At 38.4% G+C, this 18,143-nt stretch overlaps 2 protein-coding genes and 1 pseudogene across 2 annotated transcripts in view; 1 reads left to right on the top strand and 2 right to left on the bottom strand.

Moving 5' to 3' along the window:
• LOC139716870 (protein TAMALIN-like) overlaps nucleotides 1-18,143 on the bottom strand; it is a 45,986-nt gene that overhangs the window by 15,564 nt on the left and 12,279 nt on the right. The gene's annotated exons all lie outside the window — the stretch shown is intronic.
• LOC139716869 (uncharacterized) lies at nucleotides 1,529-6,240 on the top strand. The gene is made up of 4 exons (XM_071628396.1): nucleotides 1,529-1,805; nucleotides 2,429-2,585; nucleotides 3,645-3,779; nucleotides 4,510-6,240. The coding sequence occupies exons 1-4, from the start codon at nucleotides 1,685-1,687 to the stop codon at nucleotides 6,119-6,121; spliced, it is 2,025 nt and encodes a 674-aa protein (XP_071484497.1). The 5' UTR covers nucleotides 1,529-1,684; the 3' UTR covers nucleotides 6,122-6,240.
• LOC139716868 (P2X purinoceptor 7-like) lies at nucleotides 12,444-15,103 on the bottom strand (annotated as a pseudogene).

Genomic DNA, 18,143 nt, shown 5'->3' with positions numbered 1-18,143 from the left:
CTCAGCAAGCTATCCGGCAACCTCTGACAATGAAAGACCCCCCTCGGCTTACCCCAATAAAGTTCAGGTGAGTATTCTTTGCTCATAATTGATTTCATTGTTTATTATCGCGATCGATCTTTATTCTGGGCTTGATGTGTGTGTTGTCTGTTGATTGTTGTTATTCTCATAATCATGACATGACAATGCCTGGTAAGTGGTAGTGGTATCAATGCACGCACTGGTAAGGTACTGCTTATGGACATGGTGGCTAAGGGCCATGGCTATGCTAACTGTACGTTACACAGCCCAGCTCCCAGTCGGTGGATAAACAGCATGCATGTGGTCGGAATCGGGCTAAATTTACTCGTACTACTCTGGTAGAGTCGTATCACTATGGCTATGCTCTTCGTTGACGTTGTTAGTCACTGCCAATAACATTAGCACTGCCACTACTCAGCTACTGGCACTGCTGCACTGGACTCGCTGTAACACGTTCTATGTCATGTGTAACCGCAAAACGTTTGGCGTTACGAAAATCAAAATATCTTTTGTGGAGCAGTTTTCTTCCATAGGAGTGTAAATGGTTAAGGTCCGGACCTAAATTTGAAATATTTGTCCATTGACTGAAATTTCTATTGTACTTGCTATAGATTCTACTAGTACTAGTAAGTATTGGGGATCTAAATCAAATTCAGAAGTAAAATGATCAAAAGACAGATAAGAAATCACTGCGACGCCAATAATGTTTGTTTTTTTTAATTATTATGGGAAAGAATCATTTCGCTTCAAATCAGCCCACTCACCTCACATGCTCACATATAAGCAAGATCGTTCTGGGCCTGCATGTACAAATGTAGCTTTACCGTACCTTTTTAGTTTTACCTTGGGCCAGTTGAGTTGGTACTGCATACTGCATGCATAGACAAGGCTTTTGATGCTGGTCGGGTTCAGCACTTCAGGCCATCATAATAAATTCGATGATTGGAGTTGAGTCTACGTCTAAGCGTCTCCTTGTGCACTTCCTTCAAGATTGTATTTGTATGTATTTGCTGTAACTTTCGATCTGTTCATATAGGATATATTATCATGCTATGGTTGGACCTACATTGTACAGTGTGTCAGTGTAATACTCATCGACCTCCTGTGTAACCACTATTTCACCAGAAATATTCAACAGATTTACCTCAAATTTCGTCTCACTTTGGAAGAAAATACAGTAGACCCTTACCCCATGCTCAGATTGTCACTCCATATCCTACGCACGCAAATCTCAGCGATAGACACAGGAGGTTTTTTGTGCGCCCATGGTACAGCTGTAGCTCATCTTTTGAAACCAGCTGCCCGTTTTCACGTTGAAAAGCATGTAAATCCAGTGAATGGGCAAATATGTGTGAACAATACATGCGTACGTATTACTAATGAGCATTTCTTAAATTCTTTTTCCACCTGTTTCCTCAGGTTACTTACCTCTGTATCCCCCTAATTTGTCTTGATTTGTAGTCATGAATATTCAAATGTTCCAGCGTATTGCGCCCCCTGCCACACATATTTTTTTATTTTATATGCTAGAAAGCCATTGCGTGAGGATGGTCGATAAGTAGTAGACTTACTATATAGTAAGTTAAAACCTTGATCTTTCATTTTTGAATAATTCATAATAGAAAAATATCCTTTTTAAAAATATATTTACTGAGTAATAATAATGTTGTCAATTGCTGTTTTCAGGGGTACATGGACTGACCCGTCTCAAGATGCTGCTGCCTCAGCCATACTTCAGCAGAGACCAGTACAAGAAGAGCAGGCCGGTCCTTCTACTTCCTTTGGTATGTTTCTGTTGGCTTTGAAAGATTTTTTTTTCAGAAATGAAGTTCAAAATAGACCACCCCCCCCCCCCCCCCCCCCCCCAATACAAGTACAGTATATGTGAAAGACCAGTACAAGAAGAGCAGGCCGGTCCTTCTACTTCCTTTGGTATGTTTCTGTTGGCTTTGAAAGATTTTTTTTTTCAGAAATGAAGTTCAAAATAGACCACCCCCCCCCCCCCCATACAAGTATATGTGAAAGTACATACAATGTACATGGAAACAGTTTCCTACCATGTTGTTGCTATTTGTATCTAGACAATATTTTGTCTTCTTCTGTTGGAGAGTGTTCATTATGATAATATATTTTTCATTTTTTTTTTTGTTTGCCATTTAAGATGACATACATGTAGAGCACAATGATAAGTTATATGTGATGGGAATGTATGGGAAGTCGTACATAAACAACAGTACAAAACAACTTTATTATTGTATAACTTGTATATCTTGTTTGCTGTGGTATCAAGGTTAGAAGTTAATGGTATTCAAGATGAGGATGGCTATTCCCTACATTTTATCATTATTTACTACAAGTATATACTCAGTAGTCATATAAATTCCTTTATCTGTCAATGATATTACAGCCCCCACAATCACTTCAACGCCAAGACCAGCAGTTCCACCTGAAGCACCCACTGGAGAGACTGTTTACCATCAGGCTCCTGCTTCCAGCTTGCCTAAATCCGGGTCAAGGAAGACACTCTTTGCCTCTACACCTCTGCTTGATCATACATACTTCAGGTAACTGCTGTTACTGTTATGTTAGTAGCTTTTATTCTTACAGTCAAAACCTATCCAATGATGCATCTGTATATGTAAGTACCTCATATCCATAAAGATCATATTTCCTAACTCCTGTGCAGCCAATTTGCATGATGAAGGAGCTACATGTATAATCTGCTGTGCAGTTGATACCACTTGTTAATTAATGAAGATCACATTAAAACTAATCTTGGGTCGTCTTTAACCATATTCCAACTGGGCTGATTCCTCATCACACATTGAATGATTTCCTTGTGAAAAAAATTCATAGTCAAATTAATTTCTTATGTTTTTACTGTTTTTTGTTGATTTCTTATCTATTTGTTCTTTGTTCAACCTTATGTTTGTTTTTGTTTTTGTAGCCAAAATTTGTAGGGGAGATTTTTTCATGCTTATTTACTTTAGAATACATAAAATCCAATTCAAATTACCCCACCCCCCCAAAAAAAAAACAAAAACAAAAACAAAAAACTAAAACAAGCAAACAAACAAACAAACAAACAAAACATTACTTCATTTCACTACGGTTTACCTGGAAGTTGATTTTTTTTTTTTTTAGAATATGCAGGAGACCTCTGAGGAAAAAAAAGAGTCATGAAATGGCATGCCAAATCATCGTGCACAATGTTGACCATCCCCCCCCCCCCCCCTCCAAGTGGACTAGGGTTAATGATTGACTGTTCCCTTCCCTGCTGTAATGATGCATTTAATTGAATAACTGAAATAGTTTGTCATCAGCCATGATGACAGATTGGAAAATATTCTATTTTATGTTGATCTTGGAGAAATGTATGTTAATCTCTGCAATGTATATATGTCTTATTTTGCTTCATTTTTTTGCTGAGAACTAACAGATTAGAAATTTCATGAATAACAATTTTACATGTATATCTAGTCATTTGTTGTTTTTACAGTTACATATTAATGTACATGTGTATTTTTGTGTTTGAGAGAGGTCAGAGCAGTCCCAAATATGAGTTATTTAACTTAAATGCATTTTTGCTGAAACCTTTCCATGTACTTTTTTTTTTTTAATAGGGAACCTCTACCTGACTCGGATTCAGATTCAGAGGACAGCCTGGATTATGGAGAAATTCACCTTGCAGAGGGAACAGCATCAGCAACTCTACAACAGCAAGGACTGGAGCCTGCAGAAGCAACTCAAGAAGTTTTGTAAGTTATTCAGGTTATTTCATGGGTGACTAATTGTGAGTGTGATTAATGTTATTTTGCTGCAAACAATTTTTATAGCAAATTTCATACTCTGGATCAAAAATCATTTTGCTTCATACATATTCTATGTGTATTCAATCCTGAGAAAGCCTACAATGTGTACTACTGTAAAAGTGGATATTTTCGTGCGACTAGAAGAGTTTCGCGTGTTTTTATTTCGGCGGAATGAAGATATCACGCACAGGAATGCATGGCAAGCAAAAACATTTGCATGCTTTTATTTTTGCACTAGTTTCTGGTTGCGCAAAATGCGCGAAAATTTCCACTTTTACAGTAACATGTACAAACAGTGTATACATACACTGCACATCTACATGTACTGTCTGTACCTGTGTCTGTGTCTCCACTAGGAGGGCCTTATGACTGCATAAATTTGCTATCAGTTCATTTGTCAGCAATAATTTCTTTTTCATCCACTCAGATTTGTGCGAGTGGCTTTGCAAAATTCAGACTTCATCCATACTTTATAGTGTCCAAATGAGTGGGGAAGGTAATTAACATCCTTGATATTGGCAGTTTCTTTTACACTTTCAAAATAACCAGTTTTCTTCGTGTTCTCATCTATTCATAGAGATTACTGATCAACTGCATACACAGTTTCACTTATTACCCTAATTTCTTTTGTTCATTGTCTTATGGTACCTCTGATATTAATGTGCTTTATACACAGTTTTGAGGATCACATTCTGGATGGACTGGATGTGAATGTCTTTGATCTGGATCTCGGAGCTGAAGAGGATGTTGAGGAGGATTTCAGCGGCGAGGAGGACACCTCTGAAGACTACGAGAAAGAGGCTAGAGAGCACATCAATACAGCAAAGTGCATCGCATACGTGGATCGACTGATGGAGCTGTTGAGAAGCATTCATGGAGAAAAGTGCAACAAGTGCAAGTCAAAACTACATTACCGAAGTGTGCAAAAAGGGACAGCCCTTCTGGTGATGTGGGAATGCGAGAACCACCATGGGAGTTCTTGGAGCTCACAGCCAAGATATCGCGGTATGTTTTCTGGAAACCTCCATGTAGCATCCTCCATCATAGCGTCTGGAAATAGTTTCCAGAAAATCGCAACCATGGCGAAGTTCACAAACCTGTACTTTATGTCAAGAACCCATTTCACAAACATCCAGAAGGTCTATGTCGCACCTGCAATCAACGAATACTATGGCAGGAAGCAAGGTGAACTGCTTGAGAGGTACCATGGGCTCGATGTTGTTCTGTCAGGAGATGGTCGTGCCGACTCGCCAGGTTACAGCGCTAGCATCATGACATACACCTTCTGTGATGAAGAACAAAAACAGATCCTCCACACCACAACAGTGCTTGTACAGGAGGCAGGTGGGAAATCTCCCAACATGGAACGCATTGGCTTCGAGCGAGGACTGGACTTTTTGAGGAGCAAGGTAAATGTGACTGGCGTTGTCACAGATGCTCATCCCCAGATTGCAGCCACATTGAGGAAGTCACAGAAATATGACTCAATCCATCACCAGTGGGACATTTGGCACGGCTGCAAGAATCTCGTGAAAAAGATTAGTCATGCCTCACAGCAAAAGGGATGTGGAGAGCTCCAGCCGTGGATTCCCAAAATATCGAATCACTTCTGGTATTCTGCCATGACATGTGAAAATGATGCTGCCAAACTTGCCGGCAACCTGAATGGGATGCTCCATCACATCGTAAATGAGCACGAGTGGCCATTCACCACAGATGACAGGCCAGGGAAATGCCAGCATGACGAGCTGGAAGAAGACAGGGACACTGCATGGCTGAAACCAGGGAGCCTCCCACATGAGAAGCTGTACGACATATTACACGACAAACGTTTCATGAAAACTCTGCCGTATTACACCGACTTCCGACATACAGGGTGCTTAGAGGCTTTTCATTCGACACTCCTTATGTACGCCACGAAGAGGAGTTATTTCACCCTTGTAGGGTATGTTGCAAGAGTGAAACTTGCTGTTCTCGACACGAACTATCACGCCAACCGACCACAGGCCAAAACAAAGGATGGGAAGTTGAAATGGAGAAGGAAGTACAACAAACGCACGAAGAAGCATGTGGTTGTTCCTGTTCCAGAGCCCAAATCGTATGCATACATGCCTGAGCTCCTGACTGCGATCTACTCGAAGCGAGCAACAACGCCTGGTCACATTTCCCAGCATGTTTCCATGGCCGAGGATGATCCACGACGTGTCCACCCGACCATTGCAATGAGGGAAGCAGAGCCAACGGAAGAGCTGGTAGCAAAGCATAAGAGCCGCTTCGCGAAAGAGTAGATGAAATGAAGATCAGCCTGGAGCATTTCTTCACTAAGCAGGAATTGTATATCATTCTATCAGATTGTCTTAACACCTCATTTTTTGTAGAAACTTCACAAACTTTATCTGCAAATAAGATATTGGGATTGTCTGCTTTCAGATTACTTGCCTGTGTGCATTCACCATTGTGGAATACTACATATGGTAACTGGGATGAATTAGTGAAGCAGAAAAAGTCATCACTTTCGTTATTTGTCAAGGATGACTATTGCTATCTAATACGATAAAATCTCAAGTTGTTTTCCTTGAAGTGAAGATACGTGTACTTTATGTCGCTCCAATGAATTGATTGTGCTGTGAGCTGGGCCTAAGGATATACAGTATGTTAGTAAATTTCTGTCACTCGTTTCTTTTTCACAAAACAGTACAGTACAAATGTGTATGTGACCGTACAGTGTGGTTGAGACTTGAGAACTACACATTCATATCTTATCACTTATTTTATCCATAATTTATCATTATTTATATCTTACATGTCCGTCTGTGATGCTTAACTGGTCACACTCTTTACCAGTTATAATTGCTCTAATATCAGCAAAAATCCCCCAAAACTAATGTGTAAAGACAGGGCTCAAAACTATTGGTGGCCTGGCGGCCTGTGTGGGCCACCAAAACTATAACACAAATATATGAAGAAAATAACTTTCTTGCAAGACCATGTGCATTTGTATGGAGTGTACAAATGTTACTCAAAACATGAACCATGTTGAGTTAAGTACATGTAAACAGCATTTTGCACAATGGATTACATTCCAAATAAATGTAACATGACTGAGAAATGAGTTGAAAGAATTCTAGTAAATATCTTTAAAGAAAATCTTGCATCAATTGATGTGCTCTTGATATGCATTTTAATGGACACGGTAGCTTGTTTTTAATGTAAAAGGTATTGGAATATGTATCCAAACAACCCATTATTCACATCAATATTTAACTGTTTTTATCATTCCAAAAGGTGTAAGAAGGGAGTGGTTGAATAAGAGCTTTATGTAAAAATGGAATTTAAATGTTTTCTATTGCTTTCTGGCCACCAGGCAGAGATTTGCTTTTGGGGCCACCGTAAAATGAAGTTGGTGATTTTTGTGGCCCAGTTGGCCTCCGTTGAGTCACCTAAGGAAAAGGTTTCAGTGTACATGTAAAGCCCTGGTATCGGAAATCAGCATGTGTTTAGTGATGTCGGAAATCTATAATACATGTAGTATACTACAATTGTACTTGTAGTAATGCATTATGTACAGTGTAAGTGCGTTAGCTCATGATTGGCGCAGCCGGTGAACGCTTTCCGTAATGTGACGTGACAATAGAATACCTACGCAAACCCGAATAAACCCATTTGTACAGGCAGAAACAATACACTGTCAAGTGGCCTGAATTAGCCGTTTGGATTTGCTACGTTCTTAAACCTGTTTTATAGTGGTGTTATTACAGGTACTATTATAGCTTATGTGTTCACGGAAGTAGAAATTCAGAACTGCTAATGTTTGTTTAGCTTTTAGTACTGTTACACTAGAGGAATGGATATGCATACACAGGCATTGTACATTATGGTACATTGTGCTTTAGATTGTGCTTAATTTTTTTTTTTTTATGAGCTTGTGCTAGAGTGTTGCCTCAACTGTACAGGTAATGACTGCTCATAAGGTTATTTATTACCTCCGCCAAGGGAGGAGGTTATGTTTTCATTACCGTTGGTTTGTGTGTTTGTTTGTTCGTTAGTTTGTCTGTGTGCAAAATAACTCAAAAAGTAGTTAACGGATTGGGACGAAACTTGCAGGAAAGGTTGAGAATGACACAAGTAGCAAACGATTAACTTTTGGTAGTGATCCGAGAATTTTGGGGGAATTTATGAAGGATTTTTGACATTTTGGCAGGTACAGTAGAGTTAATGAACTTGGGAGTTCAGGCTGCACGTATTTGAGGTTTGCCTGCGCGCCCTAAAGTGCGTGCTCTAGTTTCTGCTGGGGTGGTGAGGTGCGCCGTGCAGCTAAGTGTTTATGACGTAACAAAGGCTTCTATATTGGGAAATCTGGCAACTTTCAGCACACAATGCAGTACGTACATGTATGGGTGGAAATCACTGATATTTCTACGAAAGAACAAGATCAGTGGTGAAAATTATTTGCATGCTTGGTGGAGGTCTGCGCTCTCAGAGTGCTTTTCTAGTTAAAGATTATTTTCAATTTTTTTCACACATGTGCAAATGTAATGTGCCACTTTATCACTGTGAAAGTACTTGGAATACAACTTGTAATTATTAGCAGGTTAGTATTGTGGATCATTTCTTGCCTGCTTTCATTAATTTGTTTATACTGTAATTCTTGTTTAATGCTTTTATACATGTTCATTGATTCATTGAATAGGTTGGAGACTTTTCTTGGATGGTGACTTTTTCTTGAACTCCAGTGTTGTTTCATTTGAAAACTATTTACCTGCCTTACACTGTACAAAGTTGTACATGATATATTTTTTTATTAAACAATGAACCTGTCCTTTGTGTGTACATGTACAAAGTGTACTACTATAATGCCTTTTGCCTTATTGTCACTTTGCCATCACTACTGACCACAAGCTCAGGGCTACTCTCAACAATTTTAGTTTGTAGATATTCTTTAGCATTATATTTTCTGAACAATTTACAGGGTATTGATTGTTTTATCAAAAGCTCTGTAGTCTGTAGAAGCATGCACAAACAAAATAGTTCAGTACATTTTCCCTCCTATCCAAAAACTTTCCATTGGCCTCAAATCCATCTGTTTCATATTGTTCTTGAGGCATACTGTCTTCATCCTTCTACAGATCAATACTATACAATGTACCTACTATGAGAACAGTATGAGAGAGATACTCTTGTCATGTTGTCAGAATTGTTTTGATGAATACAGTTGTACTGTATATTTTATTCCAAAGTAATAGTTCCATAATGAAAAAAAAAAAAAAAAAACACTTGAAGTGATGTTCAACTACTGTAATATGGGGTTTTGTTTGTTGTTTATTATGTACAGGGAAAACTCAGTGTTTTCAACAAGATCCTTGGGAACCTGAAATTTTGTTTGTGAGGTCAGCTACATCTATAGCAGTAGCCTAAAAACAATGCAAAACGAAGCACTCTGTTCTCACTGGGACTGGAATGATTTTTTTTAAATTTTTTTTTATACATGTCAATCAGGTGTTTTCTTACACCAGATCTCTTTATGCATGTAGCAAGTTTCCACTGTATGCAATTGATACTGTATTACATTTTTGATTATCTCAGGTGGTGTATATTTCATGCCGAGAGAGTACAAGTAAAAGAAATGTATAGCATGTGTGACTGGGAGGCCCTGGAGTGGGCAACGTACAAGAAGATTAGTTATTGAAGTATTGTATAAGCAAATATGTATTAGAGCTATTGTGGCATTGAAGTGTGTGGACCAAAGTAAAAAAAAATACATAAAAGTGGACTACTAGTAGTTTCGAACCCAGAAACCGATATCAGATGTCTTTACGAGTCTTTTAGTGAGAAGTCTTGTGTTTGTCTATTACGTGTGTAATCTTGTTTACACTAAAGTCATGCTGCATGCCCCATCTTTACACACAGTGCAACTTTGTTATTAGCATGAAATTACAATTTACTTAAGTATGAGAGTGCTTATGTCAAGGTCTGGTGTGGATAACGTGTGTGTGTGTGTGTGTGTGTGTGTGAGTGCATTTTTTTTTTTTTTTTGGTGCATGCATGTGTATGTGTACATGTGTCTGTGTGAATTATACATGCGTAAGAATACTGAATGCCTACAATATAAAACAAAAACAATAATTCATGAAGGAATAATTTGATATAAAGTATTTATTAATAAATATGAACACCTGAGATAAATGACACTGAAAACTTTACTGAAAGGCACAGCTAGTACAGTTATTGCAAGAATTGTTGGCAAGTCTTCAGGTACAATATTGTCCTGTCGGATCAAAGATGTACAAGAAATACTGATAGCATTACACAACAGCAGCCCTATCATATCAAAGAAGAGGTACAAATGAAGAAATACAGATGAAATTACACATGAAATTACACACGAAATTACACAACAGCCATGGCCCAGTTCTAAAAAGAAATTACCATAATCGACAGTAAGTTTTGTTCATGGCCCTTGGCTGCCAGTGATCATGTCTGTACAACTGAACTACAGCTCTGTTAAAGATTGTGTCGAAAATTAAGGGTTTATCACAACCTGTTCCTTCTGATTGTGAAAAGATTGAAACTGGCATAATGGCATAATGCACTTGAAATCTATGCATAAAAGAGAAGGCTGTGGTATAAATTAAATGCAACAATGATGGAGTTATAACCAGGAAAGACTTGAGAACTAACATTTGTGATGTCTCATGTGTAATACTTCACAAAGCAGGAATTTTGTACCATTAAATCACATTTCTTGAACACCTCATTACATGAAGAAACTTAATAAACTTTATATCTGCATACAAGATATAAGGATTGTCTGCTTTCAGATATACTTGCCTTTGTGCGTCGACCATTGTTGAATACAGGTTGTACATAATCTACACTCAAAAGTTTTATCACAAAGTTCCATCACATACACCTTGTACATGTACAGTGTACATATGTAGGACTACACTGTATAAAGCATGGAACACCATTGCATCCATGTAACCAATATAAACAAAAATTGGCAGCAGACATGCATGACATATGCACATTTGTAGGCCTGCAACTATCACCAAGGATACAAAACACAGGATTTATTTGCAAGGTAACAAGTAGGCATTTACCCTGACCACAAAAACACAAGTACAATGTATTACATGTACAAACTAATTCCAAACATTCTAAAATAGGACAGTAGCCAATATAAAAAATTGGCAGCAGACAGACATGATAAAATCTGTGGACCTACAAGTATCAGCAAGGTCTAAAAATACATGTAGAAAAGGCAAGATTTGTAAAGTAAAAAATAAAGTCTTCTTAGTTGAAACAAAGATATTCATGCATGCATGTACACTCAAAAAAGTATCACAAATTGCCATCTTGAACAAACTAAAATAGGACTGTACAGCGAACAAAAAAAAAAAAAAAATGGCAGCACACAAACATGATAAAATCTGTATGAAAGTCTACAAGTATCAGCAAGATCTACAGAATACAAAAGGCAAGATTAATTTGCAAGGTAACGAGTAATGATTTTTAAGCTGAAAAATGAAAACAAAAATACATGACTCAAAAGTATCACAAAGTTCCATCTCAAACATATCAAAATAGGAAGGTAGTGAAAATAAATAAAAAATGGCAGCAGACAGACATGATAAAATCTACAGCGAGGTCTAGAGAATACAAAAGGCAAGATAAGTGTGCAAGGTAACAAGTAAATGCTCTAGGTACATGTAGGAAACAAAATAGCCATGGCCCAGGTTTAAAAAGAAATTACCATAATTGACAGTAATTGTTATTCATGTCCCTTGGCTGCTTTTGTATGATTTTAGTTTAGACTTTTAAACAATTGAGTTGCATGGCCCAATGTTATGTGCTGTTAGAAAACCTCATGAGGTACAAATATACAATGACCCTGCAAAACAAAAATAAAAAAAATAAATAACTGAAAATACACGTAAAGAATGAAAATAAAAATAAAAAGTGCTTCAAAATTATCATTTACTGCTTCATAAAAGTGAAAACCCAGTGATACATACCATTGAAACCCCACAGACCTCTGTGCTAGAATTTCAGTAGTATACCAGTTCTGTACATGTACTTTAAGCAACTTAGTAGGGAATGCATGACTTTATTATCGTTGCATTTTTCAATGTTTCTTTCACATAAACATGTAGTTACACTTGTTCGCCCAGGACAACTTTAGTGGGTTTTTTGTTTTTGTTTTTGGGTTTAAATCGGTATACTACAATCTTGAAAAGTTGCTTTCGATACAAATTAAAAGATGGGCATCATAGAGAATTATCTATAGATCTTTGTAAGGGAAAAACACAAGAACACTAGAATACACATGTACACACAAGTTATTGGCTTGCAATAGTTACACAGCATGTGCAGTGTACATACATGCAGCAACATGTTACTAAAGATCACAAGTGTGACTGATGTCTAACACCTACATGTAGGGCAGACATGTGCATGCAATAACTGATTACCAAATAATTCATGTGACAAATGCACCTGTGATAATAATGTAATAATAAAAAAACACAGAAAGTACATGTACATTGTAGTTACACAGTAGTACAGAGGAATGTAAGTTGTGAGCTGCAGATGATTTGTTTCAGTAAGTGTTTAGTCCTGAACTCCATCAAGGAATCCTTTGTACCTATTGTTCGGTGCAGGATAACTACGGCGTATCCTCAGCACTGAGCATGATGGAACCACTCTTCTGACTCGAGCACCAAGACGGCCATGGTGGATCAGTACAAATTGTTTGTATGCGTAGTGGCGATACGACTCATTCGAACGTGGGATGTTCCTTGGGAATTCGTTGTTGGCTGCACGCATTGCAGCGGCCAACACATTTCCATTCAGCACAGCATCGGTGAAGGCTTGTGTTGTGGAAATACAGATATCAAATCCACAGCAAACGTTTTCAACTTCGTTGGGCATGGGGCGGCATTTCCCACATCTGCAGTAGGGTGGAGCTGGAATTGCTGGATCATCAAATGGAAAAGGAGCTTCGGGCTGTGTGGCCGCCATCGCATCCATTAGGGCCTCCGGGAAACGTGATAGCAGAGAAATGATCAGATCACCCCTTTGCTCCTTGTCCAGGCCACTCACAAATTTCTATAACAAAGGAAAAATAATGAATCTATTAAATGAATTGAAGAACTAAATTTCATTTAGTTTACACATGTGTAAAATATTACATCTTCCTAGGCATTTATAAATCTATTTCTTTTTTACCATCTCAGTAGAAAGTTTTTATACATTGTTATTTTGGGACTGTCATTGATATGAAGATTATACAAATGTGTAGCTGTACAGTAAATCAATAAATTGAGCAGAGTACATGAGAAGATTAGACAAGAATCATTACAATCACATAAAAAAGTATTCTAGAAGCATAACAAAAGAAGTTTGTGAAATAAATCAAAATCATCAATGACGTGGAACTGCAAAGGTAAAAAAAAAAAAAATTGCCCCCAACCACATGCACACAAACACACACACAAACACACACACTGAAATAAGCCAAACTTAACAAATAAGACTGTGCATGTAGTAATCCAGCAATTAACAAAGCAAGGTCTCACTAACATTTGACCACTCTCCCTTCTCTTCCTCTAATTTCCGTGTGTGTAAATTTTGGTAATGGTAGGGGCTACAAGATATGGTAAAGTATAATTCACATTCTGAAGGATAAACCCATTTCAGGTTAATGCAAACTGGTCCACCAGCCAAACTTCTCAGACTGGTCTGGGTATATAAGGTTGTACTAGAGTCTACAGGTCAGGTACATGCATACAAATGTACCTGTGTAAGTAATAGCCCCGGGATGCCCTCGTTCGCGTGAACAGGCTGATGGCAGTGTATGTGCATACAGTTGTACCTGTACGGTCTCTCTGTGTTGGTCTTCTGCTGTCTCAAGACGCCTGGACTTGGCAACTGGTTGTGCTTCTCCAGCTCCTTCCCCCTCGCTGGATTCCTGAAATTGCAAACAATATATCGATAAATTTTAGAGCCTGATATATATAACAGCTATATATATTTTTTTAAAGATGCATTACCACCAACCAAGCCTTAAATACAGTACATTATTTCTGCTTTGGAAATTATTTTCCAGGCCTTATACTTGTATCACCTAAACTGTACTTTAGTTAAATATGCTGAAGTTGCTGCAAAGACTGTGTTATACATGTACCGGTATAAATTAACAGCCCTTGTTGGCCTTGCTTGCAGTAGGGCTGTCGTGGCATGTACCACTTCTTTGTTGATCGTATTTATGAATGATTTAGTGTTTGGATGTACATTTGTACATTTATTGTACGTTCAGTTCTAGCCCGACCAGATGCTGTACGCTGTGCGCTACTTACTTACAGCGACTAAAATGGGTTGTGTACATCACAGTTTCAGTTCCAGCTCGTCATTTCACTCACTCACAGTCACACTCAGCTCACAGTGCATTGCACGTGCAGTGCAGTGGCAGTCACAATGCAGCGGCATGCCTGCAGCTAGCCCCGGAGACCGCGCCGCAAGGCTGCACGTTCGTTGGGGCTGGTCGCAGTTAGCCTGCAGCAGACTACAATAACTGAATTAGCTGAATTGTGACTGTGAGTAGCTAGTAGTCAATTAATTTTTCATTCAAACTAAAATTTCAAAGACAGAGTTTGTGACATCGACTAAATGTCCACTGGTACTTACGGAGGTTGACACGTCTGGCGCCCTGTTGCGACATGGACGCTTTGTCCCACACGAGCAGGCTCCCGTGCAAGTTTTCCCCCCGCTCTTGCAGGGGCAGCTCCTCTTCCCCTTTCCGTAAAAACATGACCCAGAACATTTACAGCAAATTGGGTCCTCTTGCTCTATATTGACGTCAGCCAAGGATAGGTCAGCAAAAGAAATGTCCTCTATATCCATATCAATCAACAATAAAAACTGAAGAAACTGATTTGAGAAGACGAGAAGAAAAGAAGAAGAAGAAAAGTAGAAGAAAAGGTTTACCTCGCGTAGGTCGGTATCATTGCCATTTACGTGTCGTCGATCGCGTGCAGTACATAACAACGTAGCGTAGAGAACGTACCAGTACACAGTAATGTACCGTGAACGTACCGACGTACGAAGCGAACAAAAATACTCTACGATCGATCGCGGATAAAAATATATCTATCGATTGTTGGCGATAGGCGCACGCATGAGTTGTGCGTATTCCTATATGCAGCTTGCATTCGACCGAACAAAGACGAGTCAAGCAATCCACTCACAAACTACCCCTCCCTCAGCGACATTTTTGTTCGCAGCTCCAAGATCGGTATTGTGTACAGCCCTGCTGTCGGGATAAGCGAATGAAATTGACCGTACACAGATTGCGAGCGGACGCTCCCTTTAAGATGTCCACGTCTGACTTGTATGGCACCAACTGCCACTTTGATTTGTGTTTTGTACCTCGCAGTCTCTGAACGTTTCGCCCCCTATACCGGATAGATTTCTTTCACGATTAAATATCCAAAGTTTTTTATTCACTTGCACTTCAGTTTGTAATCATCATTTTACATTTCTATGTTCATGAATGTTAGATACGGGGTGACAAATATGTATTGCAGTTTATGTACTACATTGTCTACATAGTTACATGATGATCCCATATTGTCCCACTGGCGTAATAGGCGTGTGCTTATAACCATTCATCGCAATGCTTGGTACATTTTGTTCCATCCAGCAAGTTGTTACTACAAATCTGACATATATTTCCTACATGCTGCCAGCCTGAAATCTAGTATGTTTCTAAAGCTTACTAAATAGTAAGGTGTATGAATTTGCTTACAGGGCATAATCTGTACTTAAATGCCATACTAGTGTATCATTGTTGGTAAAAATGGTTCCCAGTTCTTTATTTAACAAGTATAGTTGTAGAACAACACTTTGGGTGGTTTTGTTGTATATGCCAACGAGCGCCTCGGAAGTTTACTGATATACATAAATCTTTGCATGGTTGGCAATGATCGTCATGTCACACGTTAAGCCCCAATGTGAAAAAAAAAATAATGTACTTAATAATTTTGCATTTTTATTCAAAAGCGTAATGCACAATATACATTGACAAGTCGACATCACAGCCCTTAAGGCAATTCCTTCCTCGGCAGAAAAGCCCGAAGTCTGAAGGTGCTTATATGCAATAACATAATATCTTGTGTTATTTTCAGGGGTTGATTGAAAATGTGTCAAATATTCACTGTGGTACCAGTCATTTTCAGGTGCTCTAAAATTCCACAAAGTTTATAGGACAAAACAAATTGTAGAAAAATAGAAGTATAAATTAGCTTGTAAATAAAATATATTCTCAAAGTGAGGACGTGTCCAGCAGTGAGAATGGAAAATGGTTCAGTCCAGTTCATTTCATTTTATTTTTCTCCATCGCAATATAATCAATAACATACATATATGCACAGTGTACATGAAAGTAAAGAATTTTAACATAAGTAATCAAAAAAAAGGAGGTACATTATACTTTAGAAGGGTATCAAACAAACAAGCATTTAGTGATAAATCAATCAGAGGATGGAGATGGGGGACCCATTGAAAATGTGAAGCTTGTAGATTGTGGGCCCCCCAGTTGCAATATACAATGTACTTAACGAAAAGGGAAGATATTCATTGTCACCAAAACCAAATTCATATTGCTTGAACAATTGACCAGATTAAAAATGAATACATACATAAGTTTACATTTTCATATATATTCATAGGGCTGATACACTAAATGAAACGCAAAGATCCAGCACAGACGAGACTGACAGCACAAACGAGCAAGATACAAGACAAGTACATGAACTACGACACACCAAAAGCAAGCATGGTGACGTATTCCAATAAGATAACTGCTTCCGATTTTTATTCAAATCGACCTACGAAGATAAATGAAATAAAGTCACGTGTAAAACTTTCATTTTTGTAAAACTTTTCTGGCTGCCATTTGTCAATTTTGCTTTGACAAAAATAGTAAAGGCTGCTCACACAATTTCTGCTGCTATACGTGTCATTGTCTCATCAGATTATTTCGCTTTCCCCTCTCTCTCTTGTCTGTCTGTCTCCCCCTCTCTCTCTCTCTCTCTCTCTCTCTGTCTGTCTCTGTGTTACACTATCACGTTTGCTAGATCCAAAACGAGAAACCATCATAATAGGAAGGGGACGTTTTCCTCCTTCAGGAAATGCTGCTGCCGTCTTACTCCTCGAGTATCTGGCCACACCCTTAAACTTTTCGCTTACTGAAAGCAGGTGGGGATGGAAGAACAATCACACACAGTACGAAAGGATATTTCGTTAACGACAGTCCCTTCCCTTTGCAAACATGGTGGAAATATTTTGAGTCATGGTATAAAGAATGATGACAGAGAATGCAAATGCGGAGGACAGCCGTACACACTGTACACAAAACTAGCTTTTTCACTCACTGAATACATTCCCCAAACTATCTGTACCCAAATGATCAAACATATTTCTTCTGGCAACTACGCACCTTTCAATTCTGAGGAAAGATGTAGTCCCTTTTCAGAATCTATTCCCAAGAATTTGTGGTTTGTAGCTTAATAAGCGTTTGATTTTTCTTGTGCATTTTTTTTAGTGCACAATCATTAGCCGCATATCTTTTTAGGAGAAAAACAAGTGCAAGGGCTTCGTGTCCTTGTTGAAACTATTTGTCCCGCTCTGCTGTTGTTTCCGATACTTCTCACCTTGTGTAGTCGCAGTGTAAAGTCCACTGACCGCAGGATATGGTTCAGTCATGAAATGTAAATCGGGGTTTTTTCAGTTAGCCTTTGGGTTGACAGGAGGCTATTTAACCTGTTTGATACTTCTGTTATGTTGTGTATAATGTGTGTGTTGATCGTTTGAAATCAGCTCCTATAACAACGCTAATATTCAAAAGCAACGCGAAAGTCTCGAACGTAAAATGAGTCTTCTATGGGAGTGTCAACTGGTTCACGTCACACTAGATTCCAGTTGTCCATGTTCACAATCTTTCCGACAAAATGATACCGACGATAAACGTGACAATAATCTATTAAACATTCTCAATGTTTCATATACAATGCTACTATATTCGGGCAAACAACAACAGCAAATTAACCCAATAAAGAATATTACAGGTTAACATATAGAGTAAACACACATAAACAACAATAACAACAACTGGAAAGTTGCTCGAAGTTGAGACACTATGTTTCACTGATATATAAAACAGTACGACGAATGATGTGAACTAAATATCGGTTGCTAGGGAAGATATCAATTATCTTTCATATGGATTATATATATCATGCTATAAAACAA

This window comes from Diadema antillarum, unplaced genomic scaffold (assembly GCF_040938485.1).
Source record: "Diadema antillarum isolate AM-2024a unplaced genomic scaffold, OU_Dant_1.0 scf00000071, whole genome shotgun sequence".
In the NCBI taxonomy this organism is placed as follows: Eukaryota; Metazoa; Echinodermata; class Echinoidea; order Diadematoida; family Diadematidae; genus Diadema; species Diadema antillarum.
This window is presented reverse-complemented; position numbering and strand designations above follow the sequence as displayed.

Excerpts from the sequence above, each read along its gene's own strand:
- LOC139716869 (XM_071628396.1), top strand. The coding sequence starts at position 1,685 with ATGTTGTCAATTGCTGTTTTCAGGGGTACATGGACTGACCCGTCTCAA. Across the intron at positions 1,806-2,428 it reads CGGTCCTTCTACTTCCTTTG|CCCCCACAATCACTTCAACG; the intron begins GTATGTTTCTGT and ends ATGATATTACAG. Across the intron at positions 3,780-4,509 it reads GAAGCAACTCAAGAAGTTTT|TTTTGAGGATCACATTCTGG; the intron begins GTAAGTTATTCA and ends CTTTATACACAG.